Source organism: Cibotium barometz, chromosome 2 (genome assembly GCF_041138505.1).
Source record: "Cibotium barometz isolate CiBa-2024 chromosome 2, ASM4113850v1, whole genome shotgun sequence".
Classification (NCBI taxonomy): Eukaryota; Viridiplantae; Streptophyta; class Polypodiopsida; order Cyatheales; family Cibotiaceae; genus Cibotium; species Cibotium barometz.
Genome location: NC_141047.1, coordinates 1,263,424 through 1,285,347, shown reverse-complemented (window position 1 = coordinate 1,285,347; position 21,924 = coordinate 1,263,424). Strand labels below are relative to the sequence as shown.

Genomic DNA, 21,924 nt, shown 5'->3' with positions numbered 1-21,924 from the left:
TATGGCTTTTTACACTTTGTCACCGGTGGTATCTTCACAGAGGCTTCATGGGTTCGGAAGACAGTTTCTTTCTATGTTTAGCAGTGGTGGTCTACTATGCTTCATCAAGGACTTGTGCTTATCACTTGGGTGCAGTGCAAGCAGGTTTTGGGTGTCTGAGGATGTATCAGATGAGGCTTAGATAGAAGTGGAGGAACTTGATGAGGTTCTTAAGGAAAGAAAGTTACGAGGTAAAGTTTTCCGTCGCTATCTTGTGAAGTTCAAGAACTGTTCACTGATGGATGTGAAGTGGATGGAGGAGGGTGCTTTAGCAGATTCATTTCAAGTATTGCAGCTTTATCTTGATGCCTTTGAGTTGGAGCCGACTCTTGTTACGGCTCATTCAGGTTCAGCAGAGCATGGGTCTGGAGCATTGCTTGATGCTCAAGAGGGGCCTAGCACCTCCGCTCCCTTGTTACAGACACGCTCAGTTGTCATCTAGGAGTCGTTTGGTGACATCTTTGTGTTCACTCGAAGGTACTGAGGATGACAGTACATTTGCTTATGGGACTTCTATGATATTGTGTACTAGTCACATGAGATGGTAAAGTTGGGTATGGTTCACAGTCGGTTGCACCATGAACTATAACTGCAATTTTGCCTTTGGAACTAAGGTATGACTGAGGAAGATTGGGACATTGATCTTTGTCATATGGTTCTGGCTATTCTTGACCACAGGATTGGTCAATTGGATATTGAGATGATGCTATTTGTGGAGTTGATCTCCTTTGTAATGCATGGTTTGGTTGAGCTCAAAGTCTGTAGCAACTTGAGCTGACACTTCGAGCTCTATGGAGGGCGTAAGTCTTGCGAGCAGTCCTAGAGGTTGTTTGGTTCATGGATATATGGATTGAACTCTATATGTGCATGTATGCATACACTTTTTGAGGTATTATTATATTCTGGTGCCATTGGTTGGTACCCTTGAGAATACATTGGGTGATTGTGTCGTGTGAGGCATGTATATCGGTATGATACATCAAGTACTTTACTATGTTCATGGATGCACCACTGCGTGTGACTCCTGCGGGATCGCCATGAGACATATGTGGGAAGTACTTAGTGGATGTATTGTTTGGATGCATTGAGTGCCTTCATATGCTCATGTTGTATCTCCAGTCGTGGGTCCTGTGAGATACCCATGGGCGTAAGGCTTGTGAGCAGCCCTTAGACTGTTACTTTAGAGTAGGTAGAGCATTTTGAGGAGCATATTGTTACTGGTGGTCATAGGGGCATGGATTGGACTTTGGAGAAGTTAGAACGGCAATAATATTGGCCAAAGATGAGGTGAGATGTGTTTTCATATGTACAACACTGTGATATTTGTCAAAAGGTGAAAGCTCCTCGTGGGAAGAAGATAGGGTTGTTACAGCCCTTGCCAATTCTCGAGGGACCGTTCCAAGATATTTCGATGGATTTTGTTATGAAAATGCAAGGCCAATGTGACCGCTGAAGATGTTGCCCATTTGTTCATTTGGCATTGGTACTCGATTGGCGGGATCCCTAGGACCATAGTGTTAGACCGAGATGCCAAGTTTACCAGTCATTTTTGGAGAACATTGTTTGATAACTTTGGTACTAAATTGAATTTTTCCAATGCATTTCACCCATAGACGGATGGCCAGATAGAAATCTACAACCAGTTGGCCTTTGATGTGCTGAAGTGTTATATCGATAATCAGTAAGGTAAGTGGGAATGTTATTTGCCTTTAGTTCAAGTTGTTTTGAATGATTCTTTTTCTTTAGCTATTGGCAGGACTCCATATGAAGCAGTGTTTGGAAGGCCATTCCAGTCGCTATTGACCAGAACTCGTCTTCAGTACCGAAGAAGCGAACAGATTGATAGAGTCTTACTAGGAGATTTTGGAGTCAGTAAAAGACAGGTTGACTAAAGCGCAGGAGGCGTACACTCGCCACGCCAACAAAGACCGAAGGGATATGAAGTTTTTGGAAGGTGATTGGGTTTATCTTCTGATTATGAAGCAAAGGTTGAAACAGGTGGGCAAGCGATGCCCAAAGTTGTCATTCAGGAGCTTCGGATCTTTTCCCATCCAGAAAAAGATTAACAAGGTTTCAACGAAGTTGAAGCTACCTCCGAGTTGGATTATGCACGATGTGTTCCATGTCAGTTGGTTAAAACCATACACAGGTCCGATCCCTTCAGAAGTGAAAGACGAAGCGGAACCAGATATCATTGATGAAGCTGAAGTAATGGTTCCAGAACAGATCCTTTTGCACCGCTTCAAGCATGGCTTAGGCTGAAAGCAAAGACAGTTCCTCACAAAGTTTTAGGACTGAGGGACCAAGAAGCGGTATGGCTTGACAAAGAGTTCTTCGACGACTATCCGGCTTTATTGATGGACTATTTGGAGACTATGCAGCTTCCGTCAAGTTAAGCAGAAGAGAAACGTGCATCCCGCGCTTGGATGCCACGTAGACATATCTGAACAAGAAGGTGTTGGGGTAAAGGCATTATGCCCACCCTTATAGTGTGTACAAGCCCATAAGTTTTATAGTACATAGTATACTTAGTACTTTTAATGTACTAAGTGCACTATGTGTACTAGAGCAAATATACATGTGTGATAGGGGAGTCACACACTCATACTTTGTGAGTTGACTTATCCCCACATGTCTCTCTCTCTCTCCCTTCTTCTCTGTGTGTGTCTCCCACATGAAACCTTTCTTTCTTTCCTTCTTTCTTTCTTTCTTTCTTTCTTTCTCTCTCTCCCTTCTTCTCTGTGTGTGTCTCCCACATGAAACCCTAACTGTTTCAGCTGAGCTTCTTTAGCTCCCTTCAACTGGTATCAGAGCTTTGGTCCCAAGGCTAGGGTACTCTTCTTCTACATGTGTTTCACCTGGGCACTCTTCGGTGAGAGCAGGTGCCTCCCTATTTTCGTCAATACAGCGGAAGCCGAGGTGGGTTGCGCAGCTGGTGCCCTTCAAGGCGAGGAGGCAGCTGGATGTGCCCGTCCAGATCAGAGCCCTGACCCCTGAAGAGTTTGTGAAGGAGGTGGAGCGTGTTGTGAAGATCACTTTCCCAGACTCCGCCTGCATCCACTACATGGGCGACTCCACTTGGCGAGCCACCCTTAAGCCCGTCGCCTTCTTCCCGACTCGCTGGGGCAGCGCTCGCAGCAGGTGAGGCGCCTAGAGCGAAGCTCCGCCAGCATGCAATTCCATCCCCGACACCGCCAGCCTGTAGTTCCATCCCCGTCTCGCCGCCAGCCTGCGGTTTCATCCCCGCCGCAACCAGCCTGCAGTTTTGTCTATCGTCATCACCAGCTCCCCGTTACAGAAAACCGCCCAGCTGCACAGCAGCAGCAGCAGCATCAGCACATGAGTCAGCAAATACAATGCCCCCCCCTTTTCTGCAACAGAAATCAAAAATTTCAGAGGTATTTGCTTCAATTTTGGGATTTGCATGTCCGTTATCATCAATTGAGCAGGTACAGGTCCTAATGGCTCAGATTTGAGCACAATTGGCAACATTGGGTGACATTGGTCACATTCCGGGTCAATTGGCAGGAAATAGGGTGTTAACATTTGGGGCTTTTGATGTAATTGTGCCGTTGGGCATTCATACATGCTATATGATGTGAGCAATCTCACATTCGGGGCTAAATTGCAGGAAATTGCAGTGCAAATCAAAGGGCTTTTGTGCCAATTGGGTTGATTTGCATGCAGGCACTGGCATTTGATGCTTTGGGCAATGTGTTGATGCCTGTCAAGCAGTCAATGTGCGAGTAAATCAAGGGGCTTTTATGTATTGGATGTATATGTGGCCAGGGGGGAGCATTGTGAAGACTCTGGATGCCTTCATGTGCATTAATGTACCATTCATGATCAGAAATTGATCTTGAATCAAGGGGCTTTTCAAGATTTTGTGCTTGTTGAGCTTGGCAAAGCAGCAGGGAAGACTTTTATGCCTAAAACCCTCAGAAATCCACTTGCAGTCAAGGGGCTTTTGCCCAATTTCTGTCCGGGACTGTTGTATGCAGTGGTGGGGACTGTCAAGGTCTGATTTTCACTCATTTGGACAGCCTGGAGAGCATTTATTGCTACTGTACTTGCTGGTACAGATTTGGTACAACTTTGTACAAGTTTTGGCATGGTTGTACATTGATTTGAGTGAGGAAAAGGCTCATTTTCAGCTGCTGTACTTGCCGGTACAGGTTTGGTACATCATTGGTGAGCACTTAGTACTGTTGTACAGTATTTTGGAAGGGGAACAAAGCACATCTAAGGTGCTGTCATAAATCTGCAGCAACCAGATTTTGGTGATTTTATCACATTCAGTGGGAGGAGAGTTGCATTCGTGCTTCTGCAGTGGGAGATAAACTTTGGGAGAACAACTGTGAGCACTTTGTGTGCTTTTGGTGCAGTGTTTGCACATCTTGCAGGGAGTCAGGCATTGACTGTGTCAAAGGTTGCATATTGCTATGGCAACCAATGGTGAGAGCTCTTCATTGCTTCACATCAAAAAGCTTGAAGGCTCACATAATTATGACATTTGGCAAACCCAGTGCTATAATGTGTTGCTCCAGAAGAAGCAGCACAAGCCCATCCAAGAAAGGGGTGTAATGCCCGCTTCTCTTACTGCTGAAGAATGGGAAGATATGGATGAGCTGGTAAGATCCACCATCATGTTGTCTGTGTCAGACACTTTACTTTTCAGCATACGTGAAGAGAAGACAGCTTGGGGAATGTGGCAAAGATTGCAGGACTTGTATGCCCAGCAAAGTGCCTCAAGCAAAGTGTATTGGTTGAAGAAACTCATAGGTCTTCAAATGAAGGAAGGGGCGTCTATGACAGCCCATCTAAATGAGTTTAATGGTGTTGTCAGCCAGGTCATCAATCAAAAGTTGGCAATGGACGATGAGTTCAAAGCCACCTTTCTCTTATGCACTTTGCCAGAGAGTTGGGACACATTTAGGACAGCCACTAGCAATTCAAATGCTATGTTGTCATATGCAGATGTGGAGGGTGCTCTTCTTCAAGAGGAGATGAACAGGAAGAACAACTCTGTTGGAAAGTCCAATGCAATGAATGCACGTGGGAGATCCCAGCAAAGGGGTAAAAGCCAAGAACGGGGAAGGAGCAAGTCCCGCTCCAAAAAGGACTTGGAATGCCATTATTGTGGCAAGAAGGGACATTGAGCCCTTACTAATCTTCCACTTTCCACTACCAAATGTGGTAACATAACCAGCATCATCAAGCTGTCCAGTAGAAAACAGGTTCTTCTTGATCTCAGGCACATGCCTGACATTATGGAGCATAAGCTGTGAGCCATCTGAAAACACAAGCCTCACATCAACTCTGCCAAGAATCTGGGATGCATGGTTGTCACCCAAATAAACTATTCCTTCATTGCCAGCAGTATACCTGACAAACAAGTCTCTGCAACCTGTGACATGAAAGGAGGCACCTGAATCAATGATCCATGAGTGCATACCATGACCATCTCCTGCATGGAGTGAATGGGCATCAAGTGAAGACATGAATAGGACTTCATCCTCACTGTCACCTGCATGTGACACATTGACTTCTTCAATCTTGACTCCACTTTTGCCCTTTGGCTTTGCATCTTTGGCTTCATCTTTGTCTTTGTCTTTTCCTTTGCCCTTTTCCTTTTGATCATTCTTCCATTTGTACAGGCTCTAAGGTGGACACTCTTTACTTCATGCATGCTGGTGTTTGTCACCATGCTAATGTAAATGTAACCGAGCTGCCGGAAATCTCTATGTGGCATAGCGGGTTGGGACACATGAGTGTCAAAGGAATGGAGCAATTGTCTCGTTTTGGTTACTTGCCTTCTCTAAAGTTCTCAAGTTTTCAGTTTTGTGAGCATTGTATATATGGCAGGCAACTCCAGTGCCCCCACAAGAAAGCTCTTGGACAGAAAGATGCTCAGTTAGAGCTTGTGCATACAGATGTATGTGAGATGCCTCAGCTTTCTTTGGGAGGGGCAAAATATTTTGTGTCTTTTATTGATGATGCCACACGCAAGGTGTGGGTTTATCCTCTTCGTTTGAAGAGTGATACATTCTCAGTGTTTGAGAAGTTTGTTGCTCATGTTGAGAATCAAACTGGCAAAACACTGAAGGCTTTGCGTTCCAACAATGGTGGAGAGTATATGTCCAAACAGTTTCAGGACTTTTGTGATGCTAAAGGCATCAAGAGGGAGCTCTCTGCTCCTTATGATCCTCCACAAAACGGGACAGCAGAGAGGATGAATAGGACCATTCAGGAGAAGGTCCGTTCTATGTTGTCACATGCTGCGTTACCTCATGGTTTTTGGGCTGAAGCTATTATGACAGCCGTTCAACTTATAAACAGGTCACCTAACACGAGGCTTGGTGGGAAAGTGCCAGAGGAAGTATGGACAGGGAAGCCTCCGTCCTACAAGCACTTGAGAGTGTTTGGTTGCGTTGCGTACGTGCACATACGTAGGGAAATACGCACCAAACTTGATCCTAAGTCTCACAAATGCATATTTCTAGGATATGGTGACAGAGGTGAAATGGGGTATAGACTTTGGGATCCAGTGAATAGAAAGATGATACGCAGCAATGATGTCATTTTTGATGAAACATGCATGTATAAGGAGCCTGCAAGGCAACAGGAGCCTGGCAGAGTCATCTTTGATGATGATGGACATCATGGACAACAACCAAGGGTTGTAAATCAGCCATTACAGCAACAAAACCAGCCCTTAAATGGTGCTGAAAATGGTCCAAATGGACAGCCAGAGATGGCAGAAGATATCCCTATGGATATCCCACAGTTAGAGGAGATACCGGGCATGATCTTTCAACCTTATGGCATGGAACAGGAGCCACCAATAGGTGATATGCAGGCTGGACAGCAACCTGCAAATGATGATCATTGGATACGGAGGTCCACAAGACCCTCCAGACCCCCTGACAGGTTTGTTTCAGGGGTTGACTACTTGATGCTCACTGACTGTGGGGAGCCCTCTTGTTATAAGGAGGCTTTACAGAGGGCAGACAAGGCTCTTTGGGAGTGTGCTATGAAGTCAGAGATGGATTCTCTGCACAAAAATGGAACATGGAAGTTGGTGCATTTGCCTACAGGTAAGAAGGTTTTGCCATGCAAGTGGGTTTACAGGCTCAAAGTTGCACCTGATGCAAAGCCAAGATACAAAGCCAGGTTAGTGGCTAAGGGCTTCAAGCAGGAATATGGTGTGGACTTTGATGAGATCTTCTCTCCAATGGTCAAAATGACCACATTTAGAGCTGTATTAGCTTTGGTTGCTCATGATGATCTGGATTTGATTCAGATGGATGTGAAGACTGCTTTTCTTCACGGTGATCTCCATGAGGAGATATATATGTAACAGCCAGAGAGTTATGCAGTGAATGGAAAGGAGAAGCTTGTATGCAAGCTGAAAAAGAGTCTTTATGGGCTCAAACAGGCACCAAGGGAATGGTATCATAAATTTGATACATTCATGAAATCCCAGGATTTCAAGAGGAGTGACATAGATCACTGCTTATACACCAAGAAAGCTTTGGATGGCAGTCTATTAATCCTCATCTTATATGTTGATGATATGTTGATTGCCGGGAAATCTTGTAAAGAGATGGATGCCTTGAAGAAGAGGCTGCATCAGACCTTTGATATGAAGGATTTGGGTGATGCAAATCACATTTTGGGTATGCGGATACTTCGGGACAGAAATCAGCATGTGTTGTATTTGTCTCAGAAGGAATACATTGGCAAAGTTGTGCAGAGGTTCAATATGGAAGGGGGGAAGAAGACTAGTACTCCTTTGTCTCCATATGTGAAACTCAGTGCTATGGACAGCCCACAGTTGGATAGTGACAGGGCTGATATGGCCAAGATTCGGTATGCTTCAGCTTGTGGCAGTCTCATGTATGCCATGGTTGCTACCAGGCCGGACATTGCATTTGCAGTGGGAGTGGTTACTAGATACATGGCCAAACCTGGCAAGAAGCATTGGGAAGCAGTGAAAGGTGTCATGAGATACCTGAAGGGCACACAAGATATGTGCATCTGCTTTGGCAAACAGGATGCATTAGTGCATGGTTACACGGATTCGGATTATGCCGGTCATCCAGATAACCGGAAGTCTACTACCGGTTATGTGTTTACATTCACAGGAGGTGCTGTGTCATGGATATCCAGGATGCAGAAGTGCACTGCCTTATCTACTACAGAGGCCAAGTATATTGCAGCCACAGAGGCTTGCAAGGAGGCATTATGGCTATCTCGGTTAGTGGTTGATTTGGGTTATACAGGGGATATTCCATTGTTGCATTGTGACAGTCAGAGTTCCATCCAGTTGGCAAAGAACCCTGTCTTTCATGCAAAGATGAAGCATGTGGATGTGAAGTATCACTTCATCAGAGAGGTGATAGAGAACAAGCCGATTCAGCTTGTCAAGATTCATACGGATGACAACCCGGCTGATCTGTTGACAAAGAGTTTGCCTCCAGAGCGGTTTGCTCATTGTAGGGCACATTGCCTTTAAGTGGGAGGTTGTTGGGGTAAAGGCATTATGCCCACCCTTATAGTGTGTACAAGCCCATAAGTTTTATAGTACATAGTACACTTAGTACTTTTAATGTACTAAGTGCACTATGTGTACTAGAGCAAATATACATGTGTGATAGGGGAGTCACACACTCATACTTTGTGAGTTGACTTATCCCCACATGTCTCTCTCTCTCTCTCTCTCCCTTCTTCTCTGTGTGTGTCTCCCACATGAAACCCTAAGTGTTTCAGCTGAGCTTCCTTAGCTCCCTTTAGAAGGTGCAGGACCTGGGGTGGAAAACTGGTCCCATGTGAGCCCAGTCTGGGACGAGTCAGCTTGGGTTCCACTCCATTCGTCCGAGGTCAGGTGTGCATTGTCTTGCATGTGCGTCCAAGGTCGAGTGTGCATTGTCCTGCACATGAAACAGGGCAGTCCGCGCTGTGAGTCTCCCTCTGGAATGATGTTAGTTGCTCTGTGTGTTTGGTCTGTGACTTGATGCCAGACAACTGTGTAGGTTGAAGGTAGAAGGGGGCATCCATTAGGGCTACCCCAGAAAGGGGTATAATACCCCATGTTTGGGCAGGGGGTAGGCCTCAGGCCACCCCAAGGGGCCCATGGCCCTTGCCCACCAGCCCAAGGAGGGGTTGGGCAGGCTGTTGGCCAGCCCAAGAGGGCTTGCCAAGAGGGCTTGGCCAGGCAGCTGACTTGCCTTTGGGCCAGCCCAGCCAGTCGGCTAGCCCATAGGGCAGCCGGGACTGCAGGCGGCCAGTGCCCAGCCAGCAGCCTGCTCTTGCCTGAACAGCAGCCCACAGAGGTGGCCAGGCCAATCCAGCAGTGTAGGTATGAACACGTGGTATTTTTCAGCATTTAATGCTACTTTAGCAGGTCGTGGGGCTATTTTCAGCAAACCGACCTGGATAAACCAGCCAACCAGCATCTAGGAGGGGTATATAAACCCAAGGCATAATTCAGTCCAATCATTGTTGGGGTAAAGGCATAATGCCCACCCTTATAGTGTGTACAAGCCCATAAGTTATAGTACATAGTACACTTAGTACTTTTAATGTACTAAGTGCACTATGTGTACTAGTGCAATATACATGTGTGATAGGGGAGTCACACACTCATGCCTCATGAGTTGACTTATCCCCACAACTCTCTCTCTCTCTCTCTCTTGTTCTTCTCTGTGTATGTCTCCCACATGACCTAACCCTAATTCATACTCCTACACAACTGGTATCAGAGCTCTGTGTATGGTCTTGAGACAGCATGGTCTGGCGCAGGAAAGTAGCTTGCAGGTGTGTGTCCAAGCAAGCATGGCTGAAGGCCGATAGCCTGTACGTGTGAGTATTGGTATGCGCAGTGCTGGACTTGGGCGTGAGAAAATCACAGGGCAGATGTGTTGTTCGCTTGTTGCGCTTTGTGGCCACCAGCGGCTGCTGCTGTAGGCGAGTGGCGCTCATAAGCGAGCGAACACATGCGAAGGCAGCAATACGTAAGCGTTGGGTAGCTGGCTGCTAAGCGTGAGCGAATCAGTCGTGGGCTGGCGAGCGTTAGCCATTGAAGGAGGCGAGCGGTGAACAGTAGCGAGCCACTGAAGCGAAAGCAGCGCTAGGCGTGAGCGAAGGCGAATACATGAGCGTGGAGAAGAAGCGACGATCTTTTCAACGAGCACTACGCGGCAACTCTCCAGCTCGATAGAGATCCAAAGGCGGCAACGACGATCAGTGAAAGTACTGATAAGTGCTATGGAGGCCAGGCGCAATGAGGATGCGCTGCTTATCGACTTCCTGTCTTCTGTCGTGGAGTACCTCCCTGCTAGTGCTCTTTTGTTCTTACGCCCGCCCTCTCCTGATACACCGACTGACAAGAGCACCGCCATGTACCGAGTCTGACGCAGCACCAGCATTAGAAGTGCCCCCCCCCACCTGCACAGAACAGCAGCAGCATCATCATCCCTTTTCCTGCAACAACAAAACCCGCCTGCAAATTAGAGAAAAATCAGAAAATTACAAGGTATTTTCCTCAATTTTTTTTTGGGATTTGCAATTGAGCAAGTACAATCAACAATTGAGCAGATACAGGTGTCGAATTGCTCAATTTTGAGCAAAATTGGCAAAATTGGGTGACATTGGTCACAATCAGGATCAACTTGCAGGACATTGGTCACAATCAGGATCAATTTGCAGGAAATTGGATGTCGAAATTTGGGTCTTTTGATGTAATTGTGCAATTAAGCACTCATACATGCTGTATGATGTGAAAAATCGCACATTTGGGCAAAATTGCAGCAAATTGCAGTGCAAATCAAGGGGCTTTTGTGCCGATTTGGTTGATTTGCAGTCTCATGTATGCCATGGTTGCTACTAGACCGGACATTGCATTTGCAGTGGGAGTGGTTTCTAGATACATGGCCAACCCTGGCAAGAAGCATTGGGAAGCAGTGAAAGGTGTCATGAGATACCTGAAGGGCACACAGGATATGTGCATTTGTTTTGGCAAACAGGATGCATTAGTGCATGGTTACACGGATTCGGATTATGCCGGTCATCTAGATAACCGGAAGTCTACTACCGGTTATGTATTTACATTCACAGGAGGTGCTGTGTCATGGATATCCAGGATGCAGAAGTGCACAGCCTTATCTACTACAGAGGCCGAGTATATTGCAGCCACAGAGGCTTGCAAGGAGGCATTATGGTTATCTCGGTTAGTGGTTGATTTGGGTTATACAGGGGATATTCCATTGTTGCATTGTGACAGTCAGAGTGCCATCCAGTTGGCAAAGAACCCTGTCTTTCATGCAAAGACGAAGCATGTGGATGTGAAGTATCACTTCATCAGAGAGGTGATAGAGAACAAGCAAATTCAGCTTGTTAAGATTCATACGGATGACAACCTGGCTGATCTGTTGACAAAGAGTTTGCCTCCGGAGCGGTTTGCTCATTGCAGACACTTGATGGGCATTGGATGAGGCCATTTTCAGCCTTGATATGGCCTTGTATATTATCATGTACATGCTGATTTTTCTTTTCCTTTACTTAAGGGCACTTTGCCTTTAAGTGGGAGGTTGTTGGGGTAAAGGCATAATGCCCACCCTTATAGTGTGTACAAGCCCATAAGTTATAGTACATAGTACACTTAGTACTTTTAATGTACTAAGTGCACTATGTGTACTAGTGCAATATACATGTGTGATAGGGGAGTCACACACTCATGCCTCATGAGTTGACTTATCTCCACAACTCTCTCTCTCTCTCTTGTTCTTCTCTGTGTATGTCTCCCACATGACCTAACCCTAATTCATACTCCTACACAATCATCTCATATTTCACCAAGTGTTGAGGCCACTCAAGGGGCCAGGACAGCCAAGGAGAAGCTAATGCAAGGGTGGATTGTGCAGGTCAAGGGCAGAGGATTATTCTCAGCCAAGAAGGTTCAAGTTGAGTCTTTTATTTCAGATTTTGCATCATTCTAATAAAAGCAAATACACCATCCGTGGTGGGGGCCCTACAGAGGGTATTCGGGACCCAATACTGTGTCCTCTTCTCCCTCTCTCTATTTTTCTGCACATTTGTTTAAGTTTTGTGCATAATTCTCATTGTGAAACGTGTGCTGATTTCTCATCATTGAAGTTACCGATCTCCCCTGAAGCTTCCGCATGTTACACAATGGGATGAGGTTGTTGAGCAACATGCTTGGACACAACATCCTCTTTACTACCACAATCAAACAAGACTACGACAAAGTGCCTTGAAAAGAAGCACAACACTTAACTCCTTAGCGTAGAACTGTTTTTGATTGATTCATTGTGTGATATTTGTGGATTGGATTCCTCGATTCATGATTTCCATGGTTTGATTCTTATGAAAGATTTCCTTATGGGAAGACTAGTGCATAAGTTGTTGGATAATGTAAGTACACACAGCTTTGTTGATGCGTTGCATGTACAAGAATTGAATGTTTTCGTAAGCATGAGTAGCCACAATCGTGTGGTGAACTTTGTTAAAGGGTGTGTATTGGCATGGAATCATTGAGTATCAAAGATAACCTTTTATGTCTTGGATTATGAGGACTTAGGCTTTCACATTTTTGCGATTGACCGTGTTAATGTTTCACTTAGCAAAGAATGTATTTTGAGAAGATTTCCTAACGTTGCTTACATTAACCATTTTTTAATTTTTTAATTTTTGGGTTTGTGGATGCAAACTATTTGTGATTCAATGTGATTGATTGTTCCTGTTACTAAGTCTCATGTAAACTCTCGCACCAGAAAGAGTGATTTTTCTAGCAATTCGGATGAGTTGTCTACTTGTAATGTAATGCTTTGCATGTTGATTCATTACTTCATCATTCAGATTGTGTACCATATTTTGTTGCCATTAAGTCTTGTTTTTCAGTATTGTCATGTGATCTTAAATTCACTTGTAAATCAATATTATCATTTAATGATTGTTTGAATGAACTAACTTTTGGAAATTCGAATCTGAAAATATAATTAACAAATCTTAGTTGGATGTACTTGCTCTTGAAAGGGTATCGGATGGTTCAGCATCTCAAGTATAGCTGTGGTTACAACCTCAGGTGGATATCCACATGAAAGAGCTCATAATCTTCAAGTGATGCGTGCTGAAATTTCAGCAAGTTAACCATGGATATGCTTATTGTAACACCTCGAGTCTTATCGTCTAATGACTGAGAGGAGGGGATGATTTTGCGAGAGTTACTTTTTGAGTTTTCGGATGTTTTTTCAATAAAGCTATTTTATAGTGCCCTTCATAGAGTAGTGTCGATTACACAATTGAGCTTGTTCATGGAGCACAACCAGTTTTTCAACATTGTAGTTGAGTTTCAAGGAAGTTGCAGAGCACCTTCATTAATATGTTTGAATTTGGAGGCGGCAATGATTCTAGTTGGCAAAAAGGATAAATCCATGCGGTTATGCATGGATTAGAAGGGAATGAACAAGTCACAGTTGAAAACAAGTATCTTTTGTTAAGGATGGATAACCTCATAGATTGTCTACATGGTGTAAAGTGTTTCACTAAGATTAATCTTAGGACAGGATTACCGACAGATTCGGATTAAGGAAGAGGATACTTCCGAAAAGGTGTTTCATACAAGCTATGAAAATTATGAGTGTAGCAGTATAGAAAAAGGGTGTTTATGACAGAACACGAGTTCAATGCCTCATAAACGGATACTGTGAGGTGATACTTGAAAAAAGAAATTTATGATACATTGTAAATCGAATATCTTTACCCAAAAAAAGCAGATGTACCTCTTTTGTGGAAGAAACACCTTCTTCCAAGCCACATACCTCTTTATTTTCATCATGAATGCAACCATGGAACATGCTCACATGTCAGCAATATTCACTTCTCTTTCTGTTTTGTAAATTTAATCATGCTTATTCGAAATAGTAGAAGTAGAAAGCTTCACAACATGGGAGTTCCAAACATGCTTCTCAAGATTCACATGTGTGTTTCTTCTAGGCAATTCATGTGGCAGCCCAATATGGACAGACAGCTTTGTTGTACCATATTGCTACGAATTGGGGTGCAGATATTGATGCTTCTGATAATGATGGCAGAAGCCCCCTGCATTGGTAGTACCCTCTTCAATGACTACAGGAAGATAATGTTGTCAGCTTCAGAGGAGTTGTTTTCCTGTAACTATCTTTGGTGAAGAATCAAATTATTTGATCCATTTGACTATGTATATGTGATTATTCTCTTGATATTATTTCAAAATTTGTTCAGGGCTGCATACAAAGGCTTTGCTGATTGTGTACGATTACTTCTGTTTATGGATGCATATCGAAATCGGCAAGATAAAGAAGGTATGTTCTGGATGACTTTGAATCCAAGGCTAGCTTCTTGTAAGCGAAGTTGCAAGTGGCACAAAGTTGGTTATCAAGAACTGTTTGCTTCTCTCTGGATCAGAAGATGGTTGTACTAAGTGTTGTATTGCTTGGAAAATTGCAGGCCGCACTCCCTTGCATTGGGCAGCTATAGGAGGGAATTTGGAAGCATGCACAGTGCTAGTTCAAGTGGGTACTAGGCAGGATCTGATGATCACTGACAATACAGGGTGTACTCCTGCACAGCTTGCCTCTGACAAAGGTCACAGGCGTGTGGCTCTTTTTCTTGTAAGTATCAATGGGCTTGGTCTCATGAGGGGCACACCAGGATGCTTTTGTCTTGAAATTGAGCTTTATTTCATTTGCTTACTGCTATGTTTTTTGTGCAGTCAAATGCAAGAAGGATTTTCAAGAATCGTGGGGATGACAAAAGTTGCCTAAGGTCGCTAACAAAGTTGGGACTAGTTCCAATCCTGTTGATTGTAATCATCGCACAGACTGTTACATATGTCTGCTCTGTTGTCACATGTGAGTTCTGAAGCACTGGCCTTAAGCTCCAGCATTACTGTACTCAAGCTGTTGTATTACCAGGCTCACAATTGTTTTCTTCATATCAATCTTTGCAGCATCAAGTTTTTTCAGGATACCAGCTGTTGTTGGAGTCTGGGCATGGTTGGCAGTCTTTCTTGCAACAATTGGGCTTTTTCTCTTGTACAGATGCAGCAGGTATTACCGCAAATCTGAACCCTCAGTCTCTGATTTGGAGGCATCGACCCGTACCACTAGGCCAAGGCCTTGTCCCACCTTTTTTTTTTTGAAGAAAGAAATTACTTGATAGAACTGGACTTCGTAAACTTTATTTAATTGTAAGGCTTATCATGCATGCTCAGATGCTTTATATATAGTATAATATATAATGTGTATGTATCTATATGCCCATAACCATAGGCAGCTTATGGGCCCAGCTGGCTGGTGGGCATGTTGGATTGACCATTGATGCCATTGTCTTCTAGGTGCAGTGATTATGTTGGCCTGTGTTATAATCCTAAATCATTGTGTTTTACTTCTGAATTATTGTGTTTAAAGGCTTTTGGCAGTTCCTAAAAAATACTTTCACCTTTTTTAATCATGCTAGCAACGATCCTGGATACATCCAAGTTAGCAATGCCCGAGTGCAAGAGCAAAAGGATAAGGTAAGTACTAGTTTGATGCTCTGTCCGTTGATGGTATGAACATAGAACACATGTCGGTATTTGAATATTGTTATTCAGAAAAGTACAGTTATGGGTTTCTGTAAAGAACTTTATGTGCAGAAACAACCTTTCCTCTTTGTTTAATTAAGTGTCCTTTAGGATCTCCTACTACAGCTTTCAATACATACTGTATCTCTTTTGTCTCACCACAGAGTGTTTTTGGCCTCCAGGGGATCTCTCTCTCTCTCTCTCCCCCTCTCTCCCCCTTGTATCACTTATGATCTTATAGAGCCTTGGGGTCTTTTGTAGACGTTAATATTACTTTCTTTCTTTCTTTTCTCTCAGCTGCTAAGGCACGTTTGGCACAGGGATAATCTGCCCTTGCTCGTCTGGAGAGAGAATGTTTTCAGGCCTACTTCCAGGGAGCTAGCACCAAATGCCATTATTTGATACTTTGGTCCGCCCGGCAATGATGTATGGGGCATCTTTTTTGGGCCCAAACCTAGAAGAGGACTGGTGGAGAATGGAGAGATTGCAGGTTAAGATGCTCTCACACATGATAGCTACACACACTACAAAGAGATCGCCTCCCACGATTGGCCTTGGAGTCCTCTAGACAACTGGCACAGGAGGGTCATAGCAGTTGTTGGAATGCTTGCATCACCAATTGGTTTGTCACATGGCTTTGGGATGGACCACCTCCCCCCCTTTGAGTACAGGAGGGTCATAGCAGTTGTTGGAATGCTTGCATCACAAATTGGTTTGTCGCATAACTTTGGGATGGACCCCCTCCCCCCCTTTGAGTACAGCTTGGACTCCCCTTTCCTTGATCTCTCATGGCAGAAGATCAACTGCATCATCTGTCTAGATCTGACTAGACTTCATACAGACCAGACATGGATATTGCTGGCCGAGCTTTAGTCCTACACAGAGAGAGCCATTCATGAGGGTCACTGGCGATTGTTTTATTGAGAGGCCCAGTTATCTCCCGCAGACACATGTCCCATGCCATGAGAATTGCCATTGGTCAGCGGGGTGTTGTCACACCCCCTTGGGATTGAGACAGGAGAGCAGAGGGCATCACACGAGAGAGATGGGTATGACTGCTAGTAGTACTTGGGACATTGACTGTGAGGAGCATTACATACTTAGAGGTCCAGTTTACTTTGAGATACGTGGATGCTACCACTGTCTCTTAAGGGAGGGGTTCGGGCCCTTGTCTCAATGGTGATGCATTACAAAGATCAAAGATGCTTGGGATTATACCTATTGGCGTTAAGGCACCACAAAGACAGACTATTGAGGCAGCAGCCTGCGATGCGAGATACCGCATTGTCACATGCACCATCTATCCTAGGGTGCCACGTGGTCATTCTCCTTCATCTAGGTTAGAGGGTCCCTTTTCCGATGGGCCTTGAGTATGTTGTGACCCCTAGTCCAAGGGATAGTGTTATGTACATAAGGCTAACCCTAGGGTTAGGTTGGCTAATGTGTGGGTTAGGGGACCCAAAAGATTAGTAAGGAGGTTGATTATAAGGTGTAAGGCTCATCAAAGCTTATAAGTTCCATAAGTATAGCTTTTATTGGCTATTGGGAAAAGCTATATAAGTGTGGGTTAAGCTATATAAGTGTGGGTTATTGTGGTATTGTGTTTCTGTGCACTTAGGGTCTGTATCTAGACCATGAGTGCTAACCCACTCCGGTTAGTCTATCGTGATGTAGACGGTCCATTGATGGTAGGTCTTGTTGGTATCGGACGCTAGGGCTGGTTTGGTGTGGATTGTATGGACGGAGCCTTAGCCGCGATGCTCGGGGGTGATCCGACATTCTCGGATCTATCTTTTGGGTGGTAAGCTAACTTGCTTAACCCTAATTGGGAACTAACCTTGATTTGTCTTGTGTTTAGGAGATCTTGGGAGGATTTTGTTGTGAGAATCTAAGATTCTGTCGTGTGAATCTTTGATAATAAACCAACGAAGGAAACATGTGTGATGCGTGGAGTGTGAATTCTATAAGCTTTCTTATCCACTTTTCTAGGGTTTCGTGCGTAACATGTATTCTTTTCTATCTGGATTGCTAGGGTTTTAAGCATATTCAGTTTGAAGGTATGTTTGTACCCGCTTTTTGCTTTTATGCAAGTCGCCTAGAGGAGAGAGTGTGTTCACATTGGGAGATGAAGTTTGGCGATGCATGTGTGTATGTTTATGTGTATGCTGAAAGCTGTATGTACCAGTTAGAGAAAGGAGGAGATCTTGGGAGGTATCTGTTGCATGAATCCATCACGGTAGGGAAGGGAGGAGGAGGAGTAGAGAGAGAGAAGCGATGCTTTTTGTGTGCATGACCCTGATAGTACGTCAGTATGGCAGCAGGGAAGGCATGTAGAGGCGGTACAGTTCTTTATGTGTACAAGGGGCTGATGGTGCATTCCTGCGTGTGGACTGTTGGTGCATAGAGATAGTGGCTGCAGGGTTGCGGACACATGCTGGGGGATGTACAGGGCATTAGCAGGCAGCACATGTGTGGGCACGGGGTGTGCATAGGCTGTTCAGACCTGTTCGTATAGATCTGGTCGTACAGATGTACACACCAGACTGTGCAGGTCGTACAAGGCTCGTGGGCCACTGTGCGGCTGGTTACAGCATATGAGGTGTTGTAATAACTTGGTTGAACACAATGCTAATCAATACACTTAAATACACTAAGATTTGATGGACACATGCTCAATACAAGAAGTAATTTGTTGAATTGACAAGAGACACACAATGAGCCAGAACGGCCTGTCCCTCCCTCAAATAAAGTATATTGATCTTGGGAGAATCAAGTACATAGTGTCATGGGCATTTCTGACCAGATTTCCATACCAATGCATATGAATACAATATTGCAAACAAGTGGTTGTTGGTGTAGACCTGCAACTCACACTACCCTCTCAAGTGCCAATGTTCCCTACCATCTGCTCTCTATTGTTCCATCAACACATGGTAGCAACAATCTGCAAGAGAGCACGTAGGATAAGAGAACACTACACAGGGTATGTGATCTTGTAATCCAGTTCCTCCCTTCTGCTACTTGCTTCCATATTTAAGCATAAAAGCTTACCAATTGCAAGCAGAGTTGATGACAGCGGAAGCCTTTGCGATGAAAGTGCTTGGGGTGTTGAAATCTTCGATTTGTCGCAATTCTTGGCGACAAAAGTCTTCAAGAGGATGAAGGGAACCCTAGGAAAGCTTCCCCTATAGTTCAACTTGAGAAAGGAGGGTTGAAATTAGGGTTTTCAGCAAAAGATTAGAAATTAAAGCAAGAAAGAGAACTGTTTGGCTGAATTTCAGTCATTGGGAGTGTGTAGGAGACTAATTAGTACCTGGAAACAATCTTGGAAGCTTGGGAAACACCTTAGCAAGCTTGGATATGGAGTTGGGAAGGAGAGTGCAGAAAAAACAGTCCAAAAGCCCTCATGGAAGAGGCGCCTTCTGCTAGAGAGAGAGGGAAGAGTGAGGTGGTGAGTTCTCCACTCTAGGTGGCAGGCAGGTGCTTTGTGGAGCAAGCTAGAAAGGACACATGGTTGGTTGTGAGCTTATTCAAAGCTCTATAATCCACACACATACGAGAGGATCCATTCTTCTTTTGAACCAAGAGGACGGGCGAACAATATGGAGAAGAGCTTGGCTGAACCAAACCCTTCTCAAGAAGCTTATTTACCTGCTTCATGATCTCCTCTTGATAGGCTGGCCTATTAGGTGGTGAGCTACCGTGCACAAGATCAATGCGATGATCTTCCGGTCGTACGGGTGGCAACTGATTTGGCAATTTATCATCAAAACAATCATTATACTCTTGGAAGAATTTCAGGCTTCAGTCTGTCGTTACTAAGAGTGGTTGCATGTATATTATTTTCCTCAACATGATCCCATACAAAAATCAAGTACGCAAAAATATTCTTTGTCATTACTTTCTTAATTGTACATGAGATACAAGGGGAATGGTGTCACCCTCTTCACCAGTATCAATTACATGCTCTCGGCCTTTATGCATGAAGGTGATCCTGTTGGTCTTGTAAGCCTTGCACGGATCAATACGTGTATGCTAAGGCTTTTCAAGCAATATATCACAGCCATTCAAAGGCGCAACAAGAAAATCCTCATGATCCACATAGCCTTGAATGTGTTTGCGCAACTTGCCAATAATAGGCATGACTTGCACTTTTCTACCAACAAAGGCAGCCTCTGCTTCAATTTGAGGACCCATGTCCTCTAATTCAATACTTAAAGCAACGGCCATCTGTGTAGATACGAAGTTCTCAGTTGCACAATCATCAAGCATGAACAAAACGGGCTGATCCTTAAGCTGTCTCTCAGCTTTACATACAACCTTGTGCAGCCTTCAAGAGAGAGAGAAAGAGAGTAGCCATCATTAGGGCAGCCTGTAACGGTGGTAGAGGCTAGTGTGCAGCAAGAAAGCCTCCATTAATGAAGAGAGAGGGCTCCAATTTATAGATTTGGGCCTCCCATGAGCTAAAATGGCAAGAGAAGGCTACAATGACAAGTGGAGAGCCACACAATAGCTGAAGTGACAAGTGTGAGGCCACTTGTCTCACTTTGATCCATTTTCTAACAAATGTCAGGCCACTTGTCTCACTTTGGTCCACCTCCTTGTCACATGTCCCAATCTAAGAGATGGGTCCTTCCATAAACTTTCTCTCTAAAAATATCCCAACTGGTAGACATTCTGTCGTAGGCACTTTGCCAACTCTTGGTATCTGCTCAATTCCAGATGTAATGACGCGATAGAATTTCCATCGGAGTCGGGCCAAAAATAGCAACTCTCCTAAAATTTTAGGAGTGTGGTCCTTTGTATTCTAGGATAATCCCCCATTCCCAAAGCTTGTACTTTCCAAATATTTAAACATCTTGGAGTCCACCAGATCCCTTTCAGACTGGGAAATGTCCAGGCTGGTGACATCCTCCCCAACTTCTACTTTAAGCTTCAGGCCATATATTCAAGATATAATCATGTCCCATCGATTGGGCGAGACGAGACAGTCTCAAAAATCCAATATAACTGAAGAATCCATGTCCCAAAGAAATGGGCGAGACTAAATAAGTCTTCATAATACCAATATCAAAATCATGTCCCAAGATAAATGGGCGAGACAAAAACAGTCCCATAAGTCCAGATATCATAATCATGTCCCAAGTAAATGGGCGAGACAAATGGGTCTCATAAGTCCAGATATCATAATCCATGTCCCAAGATAAATGGGCGAGACAAAATAAGTCTCCTGCCAACAAGACATCGGTCCACATGACCCTTGGCATAGTCATAAGTCCCGTCATGTCCACTTTACCACTTGCACTCCGTGTTGGTACTCTGACCACACACCTTGGATGAGAGGTGGGCTCAAGTAACAAGATAAAACAATCACTCGCAGGCATAGATAACCTGGTGTTCCATAAGCATTTTCTGCTACACATAGTTTATAGGCATTTCGGCCACCAATAGTTTGTAGGCATTTCGGCCACCAACTCACACTACCCTCTCAAGTGCCCATGTTCACTTCCATCTGCTCTCTATTGTTCCACCTACACATGGTAGAAACAATCTTTAAGAGAGCACGTAGGACAAGAGAACACTACACAGGGTATGTTGTGCTTGTCACTACCCTTTGAAGTGCCCATGTTCCCTTCCATCTGCTCTCTATTGTTCCACCTTCACATGGTAGAAACAATCTTCAAGAGAGCACGTAGGACAAGAGAACACTACACAGGGTATGTTGTGCTTGTCACTACCCTTTGAAGTGCCCATGTTCCCTTCCATCTGCTCTCTATTGTTCCATTCTCACATGGTAGAAACAATCTTCAAGAGAGCACGTAGGACAAGAGAACACTACACAGGGTATGTGAATCATGAGTTTCATAAGTCCAATGCATCCCAATTAAAGGGAGCCAAAAGGAATAATCCATCCCAGTAAAAGGGAGCCATAAACATAATCCATAAACCTGAGGATGGATCCAAATCCCTAGAAAAGAAGTCCATGAATCCATAGACATGTATACCATAATCCTTGTATACCATAACTCTTACCACATACTCCGTGCTAACCACACACCTTGGAGTAGAGGTGGACTTTATCCATAAAAGCATCATATCCATGAGATATCCAAAGATTTCTTCTCTATAAACTCGGACAGATTCGTCCATAGAAATTGCTTGTGAAGCCCAACAATTTTGCAATTCAAATAAACAAAAAAAATAAATAAATCTGTAAACTCTCTTGAAGAATTTACAAGAAATTCTACTTCACCCATGAC

At 44.2% G+C, this 21,924-nt stretch overlaps 1 protein-coding gene across 5 annotated transcripts in view; it reads left to right on the top strand.

The window, feature by feature from the left end:
- The window catches only part of LOC147640539 (protein S-acyltransferase 24-like), a 104,592-nt gene that overhangs the window by 33,358 nt on the left and 49,310 nt on the right, over positions 1 to 21,924 (top strand). For all 5 annotated transcript variants that reach the window (XR_015267958.1, XR_015267959.1, XR_015267961.1 and 2 more), the window contains exons 3-8: positions 14,056 to 14,168; positions 14,323 to 14,402; positions 14,548 to 14,711; positions 14,813 to 14,951; positions 15,050 to 15,149; positions 15,559 to 15,616. Coding sequence is in view for 2 of the 5 variants with exons in the window: in XM_086812752.1 (XP_086668878.1) it covers positions 14,056 to 14,168; positions 14,323 to 14,402; positions 14,548 to 14,711; positions 14,813 to 14,951; positions 15,050 to 15,149; positions 15,559 to 15,616 (654 nt within the window). In the remaining 3 variants the exon portion in view is untranslated. The remainder of the gene's footprint in view (positions 1 to 14,055; positions 14,169 to 14,322; positions 14,403 to 14,547; positions 14,712 to 14,812; positions 14,952 to 15,049; positions 15,150 to 15,558; positions 15,617 to 21,924) is intronic.